The sequence below is a fragment of the Daucus carota genome, chromosome 4, assembly GCF_001625215.2.
Source record: "Daucus carota subsp. sativus chromosome 4, DH1 v3.0, whole genome shotgun sequence".
In the NCBI taxonomy this organism is placed as follows: Eukaryota; Viridiplantae; Streptophyta; class Magnoliopsida; order Apiales; family Apiaceae; genus Daucus; species Daucus carota.
The window spans coordinates 32,690,236-32,712,045 of record NC_030384.2 but is presented as its reverse complement, the minus strand read 5'-3'; the positions used below and the strand labels follow the sequence as shown (position 1 = coordinate 32,712,045).

At 35.1% G+C, this 21,810-nt stretch overlaps 1 protein-coding gene across 1 annotated transcript; it reads right to left on the bottom strand.

The window, feature by feature from the left end:
* Positions 1 to 312: 312 nt before the first annotated feature.
* On the bottom strand, positions 313 to 3,984 carry LOC108217260 (uncharacterized). The gene is made up of 2 exons (XM_017390097.1): positions 3,663 to 3,984; positions 313 to 743 (listed from the first exon to the last, which is right to left on the bottom strand). Exons 1-2 carry the CDS (start codon positions 3,982 to 3,984, stop codon positions 313 to 315), a joined length of 753 nt encoding a protein of 250 aa, XP_017245586.1.
* Between the last annotated feature and the right edge of the window lie 17,826 nt (positions 3,985 to 21,810).

Below are 21,810 nucleotides of genomic sequence, written 5' to 3'. Positions count from 1 at the left end.
ATTTTAAACTGAATAAAGCTGTGCAGATAATAAAATTAATGTAAGAATATGTCGATGAAAAAAATACTTTACCGATGAAATTTTTTTTGGACGGAATAATAAAAAAAAAGGAACCAGAAGGAGTTTCCATAATTTTTTATTGAAAAATACAAAAATAAGGCTAATAATTAGCTTGAGAGACTACATAAACACATAAACAAAAACATATACCTAAACGAATATAAAACAAGATCTGTGATATGTACATGTTATTATTCAATGTCATTGTGTTTAGCAAAATATTACAACTTGAATAATATATTACCAATATTATCATGGAGTTGGTGGTGGTCGTGGTGGATCAGGAGTAGAGCCATGAGACGGTCCTTCAGGAGGATGAGGAACACCTTTAGGCAGGCGGATACGGGAATTTGGAGGGGGTAGAACATCAGGTAGCTCGGAGGACTTTTGTGGAGGCGGATCATAACCATGACTAGGTCCGGATGGAGGAACCGGACCTCTAGGTAACATCGGATCGAATTGGCCTGGAGGCGGATCATAACCGTGATTAGGTCCGGATGGAGGAACCGGACCTCTAGGTAACATCTGATCAAATTGACGTGGAGGCGGATCATAACCGTGATTAGGTCCGGATGGGGGAACCGGACCTCTAGGTAACATCTGATCGTATTGGCGTGGATCTTGTTCTACGCCATTAGTTTTCAATAGCTTAACATTCGTTGCTTCTGTAACAATGTTGGTGTCTGTAATAGGCACCAACGTTAACACTAATATCAACCACAAGCATCTCATTGAAAATAGTTTTTGTGTTTGTGGTTTTAACTTTCCAACTTGTCTATATTTATAGGAAAGTGATACATTAGTCGATGTTGTTGTCTCTAATAGCCACAACGTTAATTAACAATAATAAGAACCACAAGCTTCTCATTGAAAATAGTTTTTGTATTTGTGGCTGTAATTTTGTAACTTGTCTATGTATATGGAAAATGGATACATTGTTCGTGGACATAACACATAAGTCAGTTAAAACTTGATACTTGTAGAGAAAATATTGAAGGAAATTTTTTTGATATTAATTACAGAAGATGCGTTAACATATTTAACATTTACTGCTCTGAGTAATATATTCAAAAGGAATTCTCAAGATTTCTTTCTTTTTCTTATATTATTTTAGAAGTTTATAAATATTCACACACACATATCTATAATATATTTTAATATATATAGTATTGAAATTGATTTTGTTGTAGAACCTTGACCTCTAGGGCGTGATAGTCACCACAACTAACACTATAATGAACCCCAACCTTCCCATTGAGTATCTTTTTGTACTTGCTACTCTTGTTTCTAACTTCTTGATATTTATAGTTAATACATATATACTAATTAACTTTAATAAAATTCATCCACAAAACTCGATTTACATGAAAAATGATATAAAGATAACACTATATCAATGTACTGTGTGTTCATCATCTACAAATTGTAAATGCAATATGTGAAGCTACTGGGATCTCAGAACAAAGATAAAGAAAAATTGGAAGATAGGAGGAGGAGAGGAAAGAAAAGAGAGAGTTCATCCAGCTATTGTGACAAACTATCATTTTAACTGACGATGACACTAGTGTTAGCTAGACCCGGCAATTTTTCATACGACACGAAAACACATCACGAAAATGTCACGAAAATTTAGTGTTTGCGTTTGTATTTTTGGTTCACGACACGAAAAATACACAAACACGAAACACGAAATACATGACTGAGATGTAGTGTCGGTTTTGTATTTACGCTTTTGGTACACAACACTACACGAGGTACACGAAATAAATATAAATTTATAATTAAATATTAATATTTAATTATAAATATGTATATTTGTAATAAATATATGTATGTTTTCTTTTAACATAATGCATAGTTAATAATATTGTAAGTATAAATGACTTAAATAATATATATTTTATATAATTTTGTAAACTTTTTACCTAGAAATCTAATATTTATATTAATTTATATATTTATTTATATTATACTTATAATCAATTTTACTGAAAACACGCACAAGAACAACACGAAACACGCACAAGAACGACACGAAGGTACGCGAAACCTAAATGGGTAGGTTTTGTATATATTTGGTCTTTGATTACACTGACGCGAAAAAAGGGTACACGACACAAAAATATATAATAAGAACGAGTTGACAGGTCTATGTCAGCTATATAAAGAATATTCCGTGTCATTACCATGACAATGGTACTAGTTTTATATAGAAGAAAAATGCTAGGTAACTAAAAAAATTCTCAAATTTAGTTGATAATATATTATTAGTTCAACTCATAATAATTTTTGCTAAATGATTTTATATTTACATTTTTAAGTATATTATGTATATTTTGTAATGATATAATTTTTAAAATTAAATCTTATATGTAAATTTTAGTTAAAGTGAATTTGACTAATTATTAAGATTGAAGAAGTATTTTCAAGATACTCCAATTATTCCTTTTTAGTTGTCTATTTTTGACTTTTAATGATCAATTGACCATTTTTTGACCAAAATATAAGGACACTTTTTTTATTATTTTAAAAAACTGAAGACTGTATTTTAGAAAGATTCTATGTATTTTTAATGACATAATTATTATTATTTTTACATTTATATAATAAACTTTATAATAATATAATTTTTTAATATTTTTTTAATATATATAGTACTAAAATGGAAAAACAATATAAATTGAGTCACACCAAGGGGGTACAGGTTATTATTCAACATTATCATTTACAAACTATTACAATTTACAATGCTGACTAATTGTGATTTGATGGTGTCCCTGGGGCATCTTGATTTGTGCCATGCGACGGTCCACCCGAGGATAAGGAACACCCTTAAGCAGGGTATGTTATGAAGTGGAGAATAAGGAACACCCTTAAAAAGGGTATAATATGAAGTGGATGAAACAGCAAGAAACCTGGATGAGGATTTCTCGATCTTGACGATAAACGGGTGGATCGGGCCGAGATTAGGTATGAATGGAGGAACGGGACCTCTTGACAGCGTACGATAGTATTGAAATAGATCTTGTAGTAGAACCTTGACCTCTATGATAACATTTCTAGCTTCTACAATAGTGCTAGTGTGTGTTATAGACACCAACGCAAACACATTCATGAACCCCCCAACCTTCTCATTGAGTAGTTATTTGTACCTCTTGTTTCTAACTTGTCAATATTTATAGCGGTGGAATACATTGAAGGAAGTTGGAGTGTTTACAAAGACTAAATATGTTGTTAATTAAAGATTATATCGTTTAAATGATATTAATTATCCTCTTTTTAATTTTGATATCATTGTTGACAAGTTGAATTAATTGAAGATTTTGAGTGATTATGACAGTGGATGCGAATTCAATAACCTATGACTGACTGTTGAAGGGATTCGAATGGATTTGTTCTTTTATAAATTATGTTCAATATTGAATTCAAATTTTTTGGATTTAACAAATTAAACAATGGATTATAGTTAATATTATTAGGTGCCAGCTAAAATTAAAAGATACATTAGATATATATAAATTAAGAGCGGGTGATGTGCGGAGGTTATTATTATTCAACATCACCGTTTACAGACTATTACAATGCAGAGAATGACTAATTGCGAGCAGGAGGTGGATCAGGAAGAACGCATTTGGGCGGAAGACATTTAGGCATGGTATCATCTGAAGTAGCTGAAACAAACAACCTGGAAATTGTGTCAGGAGGATAACCAGGTGCGGCTGGAGGCAGAGGGAAATGGAATTTTGAAATTGTGTCAGGAGGATAACCGGGGGCGGCTGGAGGCAGAGGGAAATGGAACTTAAGAGGATCTTCTTGTGCGACTGTGACTTTAGTCTTCTCTAGCTTAACATTGCGAGATTCAGTAATGTTAGTGTTTGCTATAGCCACCAACACCAACACTATTATGAACCTTAACCTTGCCATGGTAACCAATTTTTGTACTTGTGACTTGTTTAGGAACGCGTGAATATTTATAGTCGAGGAATTTTGCATAGTTGGTGGTTGGGGTATTTACAGGGATAAAGGTAGAGATAATGAAAGTATGGTAGAGATAAAGAAAGTTGACACTTGAGAGTGATTGTTTAATGATTTATTCCTCTTTGTGATGTAATGGATGACTTTGAGGCTAAATGAGATTGAATACATTGACTATTGAGGAGGTTTGAGTCATCAGATATGAAATCTTATCCACAAAATAAATTAATCCTTCTGTCCCATTTTTTTATCGGTAAGTCAAAATACACGTCTTATTCGATCATACTTGATCAGTCCTTTCTAATTTGTTAATAATTTTTTCCATTTCTTAACACGTATTTTGAGACGTATATAAAATATAGTTGCATAACTTATTTTTAATTTTTTTTTCTAAATGAAAATTTGAACATTAAATTTTTATCTAGAAGGAAAACATTTAAAATAATGTATGAAACAAAACTTTATAAGAGCCTTAATGTGACAGCCCTCAAATCCCGGGGTCTGGATTTGGTGCCATTAAAACAAAAATCATTTAAAAACCTGTATTTGCGGAAAAAAGTAAAACTAATATTTAAAAATCTGGACATTTTAAAAGAGATTTAAATTAAAATCACTTTGACCCCCTAAAAACAGGATCGCTAATAGGTTACAACACCAAAATCAAAAACCAAAACTAACAATCTTATTACAGCTTAAACTACATTATCAGTTAGACCTTGATAAGAAGAATAACTGATAACCAATAAATAAATCTATTTATAACTAAATTGAATTAGAAAATTTCTAACCAGAACTATTCTTGCAAACATCTCCCTGGCAATCTCGCCTAGCATCAATCTTACGCGCAGCTTATACAGGTTACCTTCTTAATCACTAGCTGAAAGGGTTAAAAATATAGCAAGGGTGAGCTAAAATACTCAGCGAGATAATTAGAAAGGCAAGAGCCATAGGATATAAATTCATTTGAATTAAACTAGAGCATTTGAAATAAAGTAAACTTTTACAGTAAATCTAAACAGTTGTAATTCAAAAGGTTATCACACACACACACACACATCAATATGCTTGAAAATTTACAGAATATATTTGACAGTAATCAAAAGTTATCATAAGCTTAAACAGGTGCGACCTGTTTTTTGGATTGGAATCTCAACTAACGGCACACTAACACAGCTGATCAGGAAATCCTGTGATAGCAACGAATCATGCTTTGTAGAAGTAGATACAAATAATAGGTACCAAATAGAAGGCAACACATTGGCCTTTGGCAAAAATGGTATTGAACATATTTAATGTAATACCTAGCCATTCGCTGGACCGCCGCCCCGGCCTCTTACGCATACATCCAATCAAAACAAAGTATTTTTGCTGGTCTATTTGGCTGGACAATTAATTAGTCCCTTACGCCATACAGTCATATCTTGCAAAATCTTTCTGAAAATTCTTTCGTTTTCAAATTCAAAATACTGTCAAGATCAATTTATCAAAGTCTGGGTATCGTTTTGAATACACCGCCATACGGCTCAAAGGAATCAAAAAGCTATTTTCGCTATTTAAAATCCAAGATTAAGTTTGGGAGAGAAGACCGGACTTATATTGTAGTATCAAATTGGTACTACTATAGTGTCAACTAATTAGATCCGACAATTGATAATAATTTTCAGAATTTTAACAAAACTTATATTCTAATAAAATAAAGTCCGGAAAATTAATTACAGTATTCATGTATTATCTTTCTTTTTGTAATAATAATACAATTGTAATCTCAATCACAATCTACTATTCCAATATTCGAATCTATATTCTAGAAGTCAGGTCCTAGAACATCGCATAAAATTATTCCATCAACATATAACACGTAAAATTTACTCATAACAATGTCAATATTAGATATCCATTCCATAATTCGAAATCAAACAACGACCTCTATCCGTGATAATCAGAATATAAAAACAAAATCTACATCAATTAATCATTGATTATGAATAATATTAAAATTATTAATTATCATTATTATCATCAAACGAATCGATAATAATACTAATATTAATAATCATAATATTAATTCATGATTAATAATTAATCAATATTTATTTCATTTCTAGTTTCCGAGAAACTTGGCGTTCCCACCTCGACAACATCTCACCAGACTAGCCAACACTGCCAACACTGTTAAACAACTACAACCCACATTCGTTGACCTCTGTTCAGTGTTCACAGACAGAAACAAAACAGTTCACTCTCCCTTACCCAACACAAGCCAGCAACCCTCTCCGACCAGCCCTTCAACAGTCCAATAACAACTTGCCTCTATAGTTTAGACTCCCCTGAGCCAACTTCATAATCAGCACATTCAACAAGCAACATTTCTCTCACACATTACATCAAACACCTGGCACTCACTACCCAAGTCTCCCCACATGCTGCTTCCACCCATTACCTTCGTTCCCAGCCAGACCCCATCTCAGGCCGCCACTATCCCCTCACACACATATAGCACCCAGCAACAACCATATATCAGCTTCGTTCATCACTCCTTTGCAGCCTCTCTGTTTCGCCTTTCTGCCCGCCAACAAACAACTCCGGCCGGATTCTGGCCATGCCCTACACCAGAGTTTTTGAATCCAACCTCTGATCAATAACTCACCAGCCCCGACACCATTAAGCACAGCTGTTATGAACCATCATATACAACTCACAATAGCCGGACTTCGGCCATCTTTACAGCCTCAACACCCAACGCCGCACCTCCTTCGGCCTCGGAACCCGCCGCCTGGACAGGTACAAACACGGCCGGAATCACACCCTTTCTTAGACCACTGCTCGCCACCACCTGCAAACACCCATCTGCACAGTCTTCACCTTCCTCAACTCATCTTTCCGGCGATACTGCCGCCGCGCACCACCACCTTCGACCTCCCAGCTTCTCTGAACCCCCAACTCGATTTAGGGAAATCGTTTATATTATACAAAGTCACACCCCAAAACAAAGATAAAAATTATTTTAAATAGTTTGGGGGTCCAAAAATATAATTGAAATTTAAAATAATTTTTTTTTAATTTACAAATATCCTGGATACATAATATTTTTAAAGCATTTCTCTATTTTTATAAATATTGGTCAAAATCATTTTAAATTGTAAATAATTAAAATAATCATTTGTAGGCTTTTAATTTTTTGGAATCCAATAAAATATAAAAAAAATACCAAAATCAAATATTTTGGTAGTTTAAATTGGATAAAATATTTGGGCTCAATAAATATAATTATTGATTTCGAAATCAAAAGACAACTTTGATTTATCAAAAATAATAAATTAACTGAAATTCTAATTTAACCGCTCACACTAAACTAAACAATTAAAACTGCACATTTAACACGTAACACAATTATCAGTTAATCAAATAATTGCATAAATCTTCAAATAGCTACACAAACTATTATTCACATAATATTCGAACAACAAAAGTCCCGACATCACATTTGATCAGAAACTAATTATATAATCAAATAATTGTTTTCGAAAATCCACCAAAACAGATATAAAATTTTAACAACTTAAAACACATGTTGAACCCTCTATCCCTAATGTTAACAACCTAAAATTATTGAGAAAGTTCTAAACAAGTTGAATGTTACCAAAAATTGTATTATTTTCCACAAAAATTAACAAATTTGACATACAATTTTTCAAATGTTTTGAATAAACGTTGTTTCTGCTACCTACAACAACAATATCAAATGAAGCTTTAGTCGGCATGTCGGTTTCTAACAGGAGTTCTGATCATGCGATATCGCATAAGGGGCTTTTGATAATTCAATCTATTTAATACTTGTTAAAGCTTGATCACCTTTTACATGATTCAAATTTCATGTTGAGTGATTAGTTAAAGGTGAACACTATGCTCTGTTAGTTATCGAGTTAGCCACTTGTTAGCTTATGTCTTTGATACCCACACCTACCTAAGCCCGTCACAACCCTTAACAAATATCATAGGATTAATTGCTATGTCAATTAATATTTCTATGTGGTCCATGAAATTAATTGCATTAGTATGTAATTCGTTTAAACCTTTCTATGCGATTCATGGGGTTATGCGAGTATAGAGCTTGTTTTTATGCAGTGCATGGCAAGTTGTCTATAAGTATCTTTTTTAAGATATCAAAGAATTCAGACTTGTGTCATAGGTTTAGTGGTGAATATTCATGATTTCCAACATATTTATTTATTTGCTTTTAAACAATATTTATTTATTAATATCTAAATTAATCATTAAATGAAATAATATTTAATACGACTCTTGTTTTATTTATTTCTCATTGAGTAGTTATTTGTACCTCTTGTTTCTAACTTGTCAATATTTATAGCGGAGGAATACATTGAAGGAAGTTGGAGTCTTTACAAAGACTAAATATGTTGTTAATTGAAGAATATATCGTTTAAATGATATTTATTACTCTATTTTTTTAATTTTGATATCATTGTTGACAAGTTGAATTAATTGAAGATTTTGAGTGGTTATGACAGTGGATGCGAATTCAATAACATATGAGTGACGTTTGAAGGGATTCGAATGGATTTCTTCTTTTATAAATTATGTTCTATATTGAATTCAAATTTTTTGTATTTAACAAATTAAACAATGGATTATACTTAATATTATTAGGTGCCAAACATCCCGTTGCGAAATATGCTAAAATTAAAAGATACATTAGATATATATAAATTAAGTGCGGGTGATGTGCGGAGGTTATTATTATTCAACATCACCGTTTACAGACTATTACAATGCCGAGAATGACTAATTGCGAGCAGACGGTGGATCAGGAAGAACGCATTTGGACGGAAGACATTTAGGCATGGTATCATCTGAAGTAGCTGAAACAAACAACCCCGAAATTTTGTCAGGAGGATAACCAGGTGCGGCTGGAGGCAGAGGGAAATGAAATTTTGAAAGATGATGATTGGGTTCGGTTGGAGGTACACCGGGTTCGGTTGGAGGCACGAGGAAATGGAACTTAAGAGGATCTTGTTGTGTGACGGTGACTTTAGTCTTCTCTAGCTTAACATTGCGAGCTTCTGTAATGTTAGTGTTTGCTATAGCTATCAACACCAATACTATTATGAACCTTAACCTTGCCATGGTAACCAATTTTTGTACTTAGTGGCTTGATTTTGAACGCTTGAATATTTATAGTCAAGGGATTTCGCATAATTGATGGTTGGGGTCTTTACAAGGATAAAGTGGAGATAATGAAAGTATGGTGGTTGGTGTCTTTATAAGGATAAAGGTAGAGATAATGAAAGTATGGTAGAGATAAAGAAAGTTGACACTTGAGACTGATTGTTTAATAATTTATTCCTCTTTATGATGTAATGGATGACTTTGAGGCTCAATGAGATTGAATACATTGACTATTCAGGAGGTTTGAGTCATCAGATATGAAATCTTACCCACAAAATAAATTAATACTTCCATCTCATTTTTTAATCGGCAAGTCAAAATGCACGTTTTATTCGATCATACTCGATTTATCTCTTCTAATTTGTTAATAATCTTTTTCATTTCGTGACACGTATCTTAAGACGTACATAAAATATAGTTGCATAACTTATTTTTTAAAAAAATTTCTAAATAAAAATTTAAACAAATTAAATTTTTATCAAGAAGGAAAAATTTTAAAATAATGTATGAAACAAAACCATATAAAAGCCTTAAAATACATGTCGAACCCTCTATTTCAAATGTTAACAACTTAAAATTATCGAGTGAGTAATAAACAAGTTGTATGTAACCAAAAATTGTATTATTTTCTAGAAAAATTAGCAAATTTGACATATAATTTATCATATTAATTTAATATGGATAATCTTTTCGGCAAAAAACTAAGAATGAGAACTATAAAATGGGATAGAAGGGATTTATATTTTTAAAAGATGTGGTGTAATTGTTTCTAAAAATATTTTTTTGCGTAAATAAAAAACAAGATGGGTAGAATATTCTATAATAATAGATAATATAGAAATATTATCTCTCTAGCTGGTAATTTATCTTATAAAAGTCTTTTTGAGAGTCATGTTAAAAATTAGTGTGTTGGTAAAAAAAAATTAGTTGTAGCAATCAAGATAACTCTTTGATAAATATTTTTATGTTTGCATATTGTGAGTTATGAATAAAAAATATTTTGGTGAAATTTGATAGTGAAATTCATGATAAAAAATGTGCAGTTGTAGAAATCTGGTGTGGTTTGGTAATTTTTTATATTTGCATATTTTGAGATGAGGAACCTAATTATGCTAAAAGCAATTTTCTGAGCTAAAAATTGTCGTTCATAAAAGCTATTTTTAAATTTATCAAACAGTTTGCACATGTTTTTCACCAAAATTATATAAGAACCTTAAAAATGCGTGAGGAACCCACTATCCCAAATGTTAACAACCTAAATAAATAAGTTGCATGTTACTAAATATTGTATTGTTTTTGTTAGATATAATTGATGATTACTGCTAATGTTCTTAAAGTTTGTTTTAGAACAGGAATCATCAGAGTTTAAGCTAGAAGCTGATCAGAGTTTAGTAAAGTCTGACAGAGTTTGATAAAGTCTGATCAGAGTTTACATAGTCAAGACTCGACAGAGTTTACACGTGGAAAGAGCTCAGAAGCGGATATACTTCAAGGAAGGATAGATGCTGAGGAGTGATTTGCTGACTATGGAAACTAAACAGAAAACTGGAGCAATCTTTGATTGATAGATTTATTAGCTGATTTATAGGATATCAAATCAGAGATTGATTTTGTAACTGTGTCTATATAAACACAGATTAGGGTTACTCTATATGAGTTGAGTTATCGAGTACATTGTTAAGAACCCTAGCAGCTCTTAGTGATACAATATAAATCACTGAGAGAGTTTTTGTAACTATTAAAGCTTTGTGAATATAAGAGTTTATTGCTTTCGATCTCTTATATTGTCTTATTGTGTTACAGATTGTGATCACTATATCATTCTATATAGTGAAAATATAGGACCTAACAAGTGGTATCAGAGCGAGCTCTGTTAAGATTACTACAGTGAGATCTTAAACACAATCATGTCTGAAAAATCACAAGCTTCGTCCTTTAGAGTTCCAATCCTTAAGGCATCTGAATATCCAGTCTGGAAAGAGAGAATGATCATATTCTTAGACTCTGTTGATCCAGAATACCTTGACAGGATTTATGATGGACCACATATGCCTACCAAGCTCTCTGTTGGGCTTGCAGATGAACCTCAGAAAATGGTCCCAAAAGAAAAGAAAGATTATACCCCTGAGGACATCCTGTCAATTGGTAAAGATTCTAAGGTGAAACACCTTCTGCACAGTGCCCTTGATAATGCAATGTCTAATAGGGTGATTGGGTGCAAAACTGCAAAACAAATCTGGGATGCTCTGGAAACCAGATGTCAAGGAACTAAGGCCATCAAGAAGAACAGGAAAACCATCCTTACACAGGAGTATGAGCACTTTGACTCAAAATCTGGTGAGTCCTTGACAGATCTGTATGATAGATTTGTCAAACTGCTGAATGACTTATCTCTGGTGGACAAGGAATATGATCTTGAAGACTCAAACCTCAAATTCCTTCTAGCTCTTCCTGAAAAGTGGGATTTGAAAGTCACCACAATAAGAGACAATCTTGATCTTGGAGAAATGTCTCTTGATGATGTTTTTGGAAGACTGAAGACTCATGAACTTGAGATGGAGCAGAGAAGCAAACGCCATGGAGGCAAATCAAAGTCTGTTGCTCTGAAAGTTCAGGAGGAAGCTGCTAAGAGCAAAGGAAAAGCTCATGTCACAAAGTCTGACATTGAGTCATCAAAATCTGATGACTCAAACTCTGATGTCTCAGACTCTGATGACAGTGATGGTGAGATGATGCAGTTAGCAGCATTGATGGTGAAAAGCTTCAAGAAGTTGGCTTACAAAAAGTTCAACAAAGGCAAAAGTTTTTCAAGAAAAGACAAAAACTCTGACAGAGTTTATGACAAGAAGAACTTCAGGAAGAATGAGGGCAAGGAAGGGAAAGCTGGAAAAGCTGACAAGTACACCTGTTTCAACTGTGGTGAAAAGGGTCACTTTGCATCTGAATGCAAGAAGGCCAAAAAGGAAAAAGAAAAGGCCTTTATCACCAAGAAAGGAAACTGGACAGATACATCTGATTCAGAAGAAGAAGTCAACTATGCTCTAATGGCAAACACTGACAACAACTCTGAATCTACTGCAAAGGTACCTCATTCTACACTTGCCTTTGATACTGAAGATATAACTGAGTTAAGATTATTTCTTAAAACTTTGCACACTAGCTTTAGAGATCAGACTTTAGAAAATGAAAGATTAAAATCTGAAACTCTGAGTGTAAAGAAAAGGAATGATTTTTTAGAAAAAGAATTAGTTCAAATGCTAGAAGTTCAGAAAGAAAGAGATGATGCTGTCATTGTCAAAGATGAATTATTAAAAAGGTATGCATCTCTTCAATCAGAACTTGCTAAGGAGAGGGAGATTATTAAGACATGGACTAGTTCAGGCAAAACTACTCAGGATATCTTAGGTAGTGGAAATTGGAAAAAGGGACTAGGTTACACTGATAACTCAGAAGCTGAGTCATCAAAAACAGAGTTTGTCAAAACTCAAAAACCTAAGGTTAAACCTGTTAAATTTGTTGCTGAATCCTCTAAGTCTAAACAGAGTAGACCAAAATCAGAGATTAACAACAATTTAAAATCTGAAAAGCCCAAACAGGTTAACATAGGACTGATGACTCAGAAACAGCTTAAACACAAGCTTAAAGAGGTAAAGTCTGATGACAAAAACAGAGAGCCTAGGAAAAATAGAAATGGTAAGATTGGCATAGACAAGAGTAATAACTACATGCCTATTCCAAATGCACCTAGGAAGACATGCCATAACTGTGGTAATACTAATCATCTTGCTAATTTTTGCAGGAAGAACAAGGACATTAACTCTTTACCTACAAAGTCTGGAGTTAGAAAAAGTAGTATTAGATATAAACCACAAGATCCATGTTTTCATTGTGGTAGTTTATGGCATTCTATTTATACTTGCAAAAAATATCATAGTTTGTATTATGATTATTATCAATTGAAACCTTCTTTAAAGGTTAATAAAAACTCTGCAAGTACAAACTCTGTTTCCAGTACAAACTCTGTTGCAAAGTCTGTTAGCTCAAACTCTGATAATAATACCGCTGCAAAAGCTAACAAACTTAATAAGGCCAAGGGATCCAAGCAAGTCTGGGTCCTTAAAACTAACATCTAGTGGTCTTTGTGATTGCAGGGCAACAGGAAGAATATCCTAGTCTTGGACAGTGGATGTTCAGGACACATGACTGGAAATAAGACCCTGCTATCAGAGTTTGTGGAGAAAGCTGGCCCAAGTGTTTCTTATGGAGATGGCAACATAGGAAGGACTCTGGGATATGGCAATATCAATCTTGGAAATGTCATCATATCAAATGTAGCTCTTGTTCAAGGGCTAAAGCACAATTTACTCTCTGTCAGTCAGATCTGTGACAAAGGGTATCATGTTGATTTCTATGAAGAACACAGTGAGATAGTAAGTAAGTCTACAGGCAAGGTGGCAGTGATTGCACACAGACATGGAAATATTTATGAAATTCACCTGCCTACAAACTCTGAGGGAAAAGCAATTTGCTTATCTACAAGAATCTCTGCAGAAGAAAGTTGGAAGTGGCACAAGAAGCTCTCACATCTAAATTTCAATTCAATAAATGAGCTTATAAAGAAAAAGCTTGTGAGAGGACTCCCTGAATCACTACTGACATCTGATGGATTGTGTGATTCATGTCAAAAAGCCAAGCAGAGAAAGACATCTTTCAAGAGTAAGACTGAATTCTCAATAAACAAACCATATCATCTTCTACATGTTGATCTATTTGGACCAGTCAATGTACCATCCATTGCAAGGAAGAAATATGCTCTTGTCATTGTTGATGAGTATACCAGATACACCTGGGTATATTTTCTTCACTCTAAAGATGAAACAGCCTTGCATCTGATGGATCATGTGACACAACTGGATCATGGATCTGATGACAAAGTGAAAATCATTAGAAGTGATAATGGAACTGAGTTCAGAAATTCAACAATGGAGGAGTTCTGCAAAGAAAGAGGTGTAGTGCAACAATTCTCTGCACCTGGTACACCACAGCAAAATGGTGTAGTTGAGAGAAAGAACAGGACTCTTATAGAAGCTGCCAGAACTATGCTTGATGAGGCTAAATTGCCTACTTATTTCTGGGCAGAAGCTGTTCAAACAGCTTGTTTCACTCAAAATGCAACCTTGATTAATAAGCATGGCAAAACTCCATATGAGATGGTGAAGAAAAAGAAGCCAAATCTGAAGTACTTTCACATATTTGGGTGCAAATGCTTTGTATTGAAGACTCATCCAGAACAGCTTACCAAGTTTGATTTAAAAGCTGATGAAGGCATTTTTGTAGGTTATCCTATCATAACAAAGGCCTTCAGAGTCTATAATCTGAGAACCAAGGTGATCATGGAATCCATACATGTGTCATTTGATGACAAAAGAATAATGGGTCTAACAGATATGGATAATCATGAAGAACTGCATTTTGAAAATGAAGAAATTTTCTCTGATTCAACAAACTCTGATGATCAGTCAAACTCTGACTGTGAACAGAATACAGTAAACTCTGATGAAAACTTACAAGTTCATGATGGTGAAGCACTTGCTGAGGGGGAGCATCAAAATGTTTCAGACTCTACTCAAGACTCATCAGAGAATACTAACTCAAACTCATCAGAGAATGCTGATTCAAACTCTGATAGCACAATTGCAGGGGGAGCTACAGAGAATAATCAGCAGAATCAGGAGAGTATGGATCAAGGGGGAGGATCCAATGATGAAAATGGTCAACTTCCACATGCTAGGAAGTGGACAAAATCTCATACACCTGATTTAATTATTGGAAATCCAGAAGCAGGTGTACAAACAAGGACAGCTACAGCCAATGAGTGTTTACATCATTGCTTTCTGTCACAAACAGAACCCAAAAAGGTGGAGGAAGCTCTTCAAGATGCTGATTGGATTCAAGCAATGCAAGAAGAGTTAAATGAATTTGAGAGAAATAAAGTCTGGACCCTAGTACCAAGACCTAAAGACAGATCCATAGTTGGTGCAAAATGGGTGTTCAGAAACAAAACTGACAGTGAGGGTGTCATTACAAGGAATAAAGCAAGGCTTGTGGCAAAAGGGTATTCACAACAGGAAGGTATTGATTATGATGAGACATTTGCTCCAGTTGCAAGATTGGAGGCAATTAGAATCTTTCTGGCCTATGCTGCACACAAGAAATTCAAAGTATTTCAGATGGATGTCAAAAGTGCTTTTCTAAATGGGAAACTGGATGAAGAGGTATATGTTGAACAACCTCCAGGCTTTGTGGATCCAAAACATCCAGACTATGTCTACAGGTTGGACAAAGCACTTTATGGACTAAAGCAGGCTCCAAGGGCATGGTATGAAACTCTAGCTCAATTTCTTCTTGAAAGTGGATTTACTAGAGGTACCATAGATAAAACTCTGTTTTATTTGAATCATGGTAATGATCTGCTTCTGGTTCAAATCTATGTTGATGATATTATCTTTGGCTCCACTAATGCTAAACTCTGTCAAAGATTTGCCAAGCTCATGCAGTCTAGGTACCAAATGAGCATGATGGGGGAACTCAGTTATTTTCTGGGCTTACAAGTTGAACAGACTGAAGATGGGATTTTTATAAATCAAGCCAAGTATACCAAAAATCTTTTGAAGAAATTTGGTATGCAAGACAGTTCAGCTGCAACTACTCCTATGGCAACAGCAACCAAACTAGAAAAAGATACTGGTGCATCAGTGGACATCACAAACTATAGAGGAATGATTGGATCATTGCTTTATTTGACTGCAAGTAGACCAGACATTATGTATGCCACATGTCTATGTGCAAGATTTCAGGCAGATCCAAGAGAGCCTCATCTGATTGCAGTAAAAAGGATATTCAGATATCTCAAGGGAACAACATCATTGGGATTATGGTATCCTAGAGAATCAGATTTTAATCTAATTGGATACTCTGATGCAGATTTTGCAGGTTGCAAAATTGACAGGAAAAGCACAAGTGGAAGTTGTCAATTTCTGGGTGGAAGACTAGTTTCTTGGTACAGTAAGAAGCAGAAGTCCATCTCAACATCAACAGCAGAATCAGAGTATATTGCTGCAGGCAGCTGTTGTGCTCAAATTCTTTGGATGAAGAATCAACTGTTGGACTATGGGTTATCCTTCTCTAAAATTCCTATTTATTGTGATAACCAAAGTGCTATTGCTATGACAGGAAACCCAGTTCAACATTCTCTGACAAAGCACATCAGTATAAGATATCATTTTATAAGGGAGCATGTGGAGGAAGGAACAATTGAACTTCACTTTGTTCCTACTGAACAGCAGCTAGCAGACATTTTCACCAAACCATTAAGTGAAGCAACTTTTACTAGGCTGGTGAATGAGCTAGGAATGATATCAGGAACTGAGTAAACATATTGGTTAGATCTTTACAATTTAAATTGTCAAATTTACCATATGTATTACTCACACATTTGCCATGATATAATCTGATTGTTAAAATCTGATGACATTCTCTGATGATATACTCTGTTTGCTTTTCTCTGATGACATTCTCTGATAGTATTCTCTGATGCTTATAAAACTCTGAATCTTGATAAATGATCTCATTTTTATCTTCTCTGAGACAAATCACCTATGAAGATACCATGAAGCATGTTCAGAATGAGTAATCATGAATCTCAGCTAAGTTCCTTAATCCTGATCTCAATTTTGTGCTGCATTAGTTCACACTATGCATGCTGATATCATTGAGACTCTACTACTTCACATATCTTAATTATAAGTGAGACTGATTAATTTGAATTTTCTCTCATATATTAGACAGTGATTATAAACTCTGATGTTTTGTTACCCTGAGACAAAACCCCCTGAAGCATAAGCATGGTACTCCTTTGAGATCTTAGATGACAGTGACTGGGAAGAACCAAACATTTGCTGGTATTAAGTAATTGCTAAGATTTTATAATCTATGGTGACCAGTCACATTCTCTGATTACTGGAGAAATACCAATGCCATATTATATTTAAAGGTCGTGCCTCACTTACACTGAGAAGCGTCCTGAAAAAAAAAAAAAAAAAAAAAAAAAAAAAAAAAAAAAAAAAAAAAAGGGGGTTATATTATTTTATTGTTTTCATCAGAGTATGTCCCAGTCTAAATTTTGAGAGCTTGCATAAATTATTTTTGTCTACCTTATAATTACGAAATTGTGAAATTTTATATTCTCTGATTTCACATGTCCACACACAGATTTCACAAGCACATTATTGAGCTATGGATTTTAGAACAAACTCTGATTTATTGATGAATATTCTGACACTTATGTTTTTATTCTGAGGTATTTAGAAATTTATTTTCTATGATTTAAATCTCAGAGTTTAAAATTCGAGTGAATTGTTCTTGATTTTTTTAAATCTTGTACATTTCAGGAGTTCAAATATTCAGAGAATGTGAAGAGAGTATTTTCAAACGGGTGTATTGTTAGTGGGTTTACATGAAAAACATTTTAATAAGAGAACGTGTAATCAGCCTTTATTACTGCGCGTGTTTTACTGCACTCATGATTACTAATATCGTTTCTCCATCCCACTAACTTTCATCAACCAGTTGTATTGTGACAGGTGTCCAAGTGAACAAACAGCTCATGCGTGTTCAGTGAAACAAAATCTGAAGAGTTTTTCACTTCAGATTTTATTTCTTATCATTCACTTATACACTTATTCACTTCTTCACTTACACATACTCTCTCAACACACTCTTGCTCTCCTCTCTCTAATATTCAAATCTTCTCACACACATTTTCTCAAACACAATCTCTGATATAATGGCCACTACAGCTTTTATCTTGGCAGGTGTTGAATTTGTTCCCAACAACTATGCAGCCATCCTTGATACTGCTGAAGCCCCAAGGGATTATCATCCCTTTCAGCGACTCTTGGCACAGAGTGTCATCGGTACAGCTCTCACCGCTCCTGCAAGACTTTCAGGAAGCCAAATCATCAGCTTTTGGAGGTCGGGTACATATGACAATGGTGGTGCAGATGGATCACCATCAATTGTGTTTTCCTATGACGGGGAGGAGTATGCAGTTACTCCAGCAACAGTTCGTCAGGCACTCAACTTGCCAGAACACTCTGCGTACATTACAAATGGAGATGCAAATCTCAGAACAATGATGCTTGAATTGGGGTACTACGAATCTCTGGATAAACTGGGTCAGTTGAAGCGTCCATGGCTCAATAAGGAGTGGAGCTTTTTTTTTGATTGCATTACCCGAGCTTTCCAGAAGAAATCTACAAACTGGGATGCTATTCCAATGGACATGCTACAGATCGGGTATTCTCTGATCTATTCTACTGCTTTTGATTTTGGTAGATTAGTTCTTAGAAATATTGGTGAAAGAATGCTTGAGAATAGGAAAGTCATATATTTCTCAAGATTTTGCCAATTATTGTTTAATGCCACTGTTGGAGAAGTGGAGTTTGATGATGCAGATGAGATCAAACCCTTTAAACTTCATAAAAGGGCTTTTAAGGATCTCATATCTAAAGATGAGAAAAGACCAGTTCTCAGGCCTCTGCAAATCCCAGCTCCATTCAGAGCAAGGCTGAATCTTCCTCAGGAACCACAACCACAGCCTCAACAACCTCAACCACAACATCCAACCTCTCCTACAGTCACCAGAAAACCCAGATCATCCACAACAAAACCATCTCAATCCACAAAATCTGATGCCCCCTCTACAACAAAAATCAGAACCTCTGTTGATACACAAGTTCCACAGACAAAGTCTGATAAACCACCAAACTCTGAAGCTCCAAACTCTGATATCCCAATAAACTCTGAAGCTGCTTCTACTCCAAAGCAGAAAAGAAGGAGGAGACTTGTTGCAGCATATGAATTTGATGATCTTGAACCTGCACAAGATGTAAATCCTGAACCTATTCCTACAACAACAACTGAACCTGCTCAGCCCAGTCCAAAACCAGCTAGATTCAAAAGAAGGGCACACAAGCCAAAGAGGGCCAAGATTCCAGAATCTGAAATTACTGATTTCACCATCCAAGAAGAGCAAGCACCATCCAGTTCAATTCCTGATGATTCATCTCAACCTCTGATGGTGGACCCTCTTCAAGCTGTTCCTCTAATATCTCCTACAACATCTCCTAAAGCAACTTCTACAGCATCTGCAGTAGATGAAGAAATAGCGTGTGATGCACAAGCTACAACTGAAGCTGGAGCCACAATGCCTCAAATGTCTGATCCTAAATCTCCAATATCTGATCATGGCCATTCTACTCCAATTCCTCATTCTCCAATGAAAATACCTGAGAATGCCATTGTTCATGATACAGCTCCAGAGAACTACAGGTCTGATGTAGTTGAGGAACCTGACAAAGTAGCTGTAGAAGCTTTACAATCTCTTGCTCAGACTGGTAAAGAGCCCATCCTGTCACAGTCTAAAGCTCAAGAAAAATCTGCTAAGGATAATGTGGAGAAAGTTGCTGATCCTGTTCCTCAAGATGAAAAAGCAAACTCTGATACTGAGGATGATGCCAGTTCAGATACTGACAAGGATGAAAATGCTGAAGTCCCTCTGACACAACAAAAATGGGAGTCTACTAGCCAGTTCAATGCCAGGCTACAAACTCTGAATACAGCCTCTGAGCCACTCCCAAGGGATCTTCAGGTTGATCCACCAAGTGAAGTCTGGGATAAACTCTGGTTGAGCCACCAGCATTCCTTGGAAACACCTAAAGCTGAAGAGTTCTTAGCTATGGCAGAGAAGAAAATTACAAACTCTGATGTTATGTCAAGCCTCAAAGGCACAATTCTCTATCTAAAGACATTTCATCCTGCTCATGCCCAGACATCTAAATCAATAGATGGTCTAAGAACAGAGGTGACAAAGGTCAAGGAGACCAATGAACTGGAAAAGAAAAGGACAATCAATCCTATGAAGGAAAATGTACAGAAGCTGGTAACTGCAAATGAATCTCTGGACCAGAGGATGACCTTGATTGAATCAAATCAAGAAAAGATGTCAAAGCAGCTGGAAGCTATCCAAACATCACTTTCTCTGATCACATCAATTCTGATTCCTGATGAGGATGATGCCAAAAAGGGGGAGAGAGTAGCTCAAGTCAAATGCAAGTCTACTACTCAAACTCTGAAAAGGAAGAAAAAGGATGATGATGATGATGCTGATGACTTCACAAAGCACAAGAGATTTCAGGCAGGAACTGGTGGAAGAGTTTCAAACTCTGACAGTTCAAAACCTAAGCAAAGTTCAAAGTCTGTTCCAGTCCCAACACACAATGTCACATCTGGGTCAAAGCAGAGACCAGTGGCTGGATCAGATCAACCAATGACTGATGAAGAACTTGCTAAGTTAATTTTTGAACAAGAAAATCCAGAAGCCAATTTGGACTTAGAGTTGATTGCTGCAGAAGAAGAAGAACTAAAGAAAGAACATGCTGAAGCAATAAAGTCAGGAAAAATCCAAAAGCCTGCAAAATCAACTGCCAGACCAAAGGAAAAAGGGATACTGATCAAAGAAGCTACTGTTGCTGATCAGAGTTTACCAGTCAAAAAGGTATTCTCTGAAGATGAATATACAACTAAAGGAAAAAGCAAAGTAGATGAAAATCTGGAGAAAGGCTGGGATAAGAAGAAGTTTACAACCTCTGACACAGCTCAAGTTGTACAGGAAAAGAAATCAGAAGCTGCAATCTCTGACAAAGCTCATGTTGCAGAATCACAACAAGGAAAATTGACCTCTGACACAGCTCAAGTCAATAAGGAAACAAAGAAAGACACAGTCTCTGACAAAGCTCAAGCTGTGTTCAAACCAACAACTACTCCACTGGCTGGATTTGCAAAGCCTACTCTGATGACTGAGATTAGTTTTGAAAAGGGCTCAATTCAACCATTTTCTCATAAAAAGGCAGGAAGAGATAAAGGAGGGCTGGGATCCAAGTATGAAAAATTTGATCAGAGTATAGGATCAAGACCAGATGACCCCTCATCTCTCTGTGCTCCTAAGACTGGAGTATTGCAAGATAAAATGGACAAACTTGATTCAGTCCAGTTGGTGAAGAATGACAGGGGAGATAATATTCTTATCTACTTCATGTCTGATGGAACAGTGTTTAGAGTACTTGAAGCAGATCTCTATGCTAAACACTGGGAGGAATTGAGATATGTATCACACATATTTCAAGTGAGAAACAAGTCAGGACAACACATCTCCAACCTGCTAAAAGATCAAATCAGAAGGAAGATGGGGATTACAGGAAACAAAAATGCTGGACCTTTCATTCCAAAATATCTCAATCATAAAGGACAGTTGGTGGAGATGAAGAAAAATTCAGCAAAGATAGTGACAATAGCTGGAATCAGAACTCTTGCATTCAATGAAGAGTCTGATAAAGCTTACAATATAAGGCTGGATAGAGACTTGAAGAAGAACAAGATCTATGATCTCAGAGCTGCAATTTATCAAACTGGAGTTTCAGATCCAGAATTGAGAGAGATCAAGAGACAAATGATTACAGTGCTTGATGA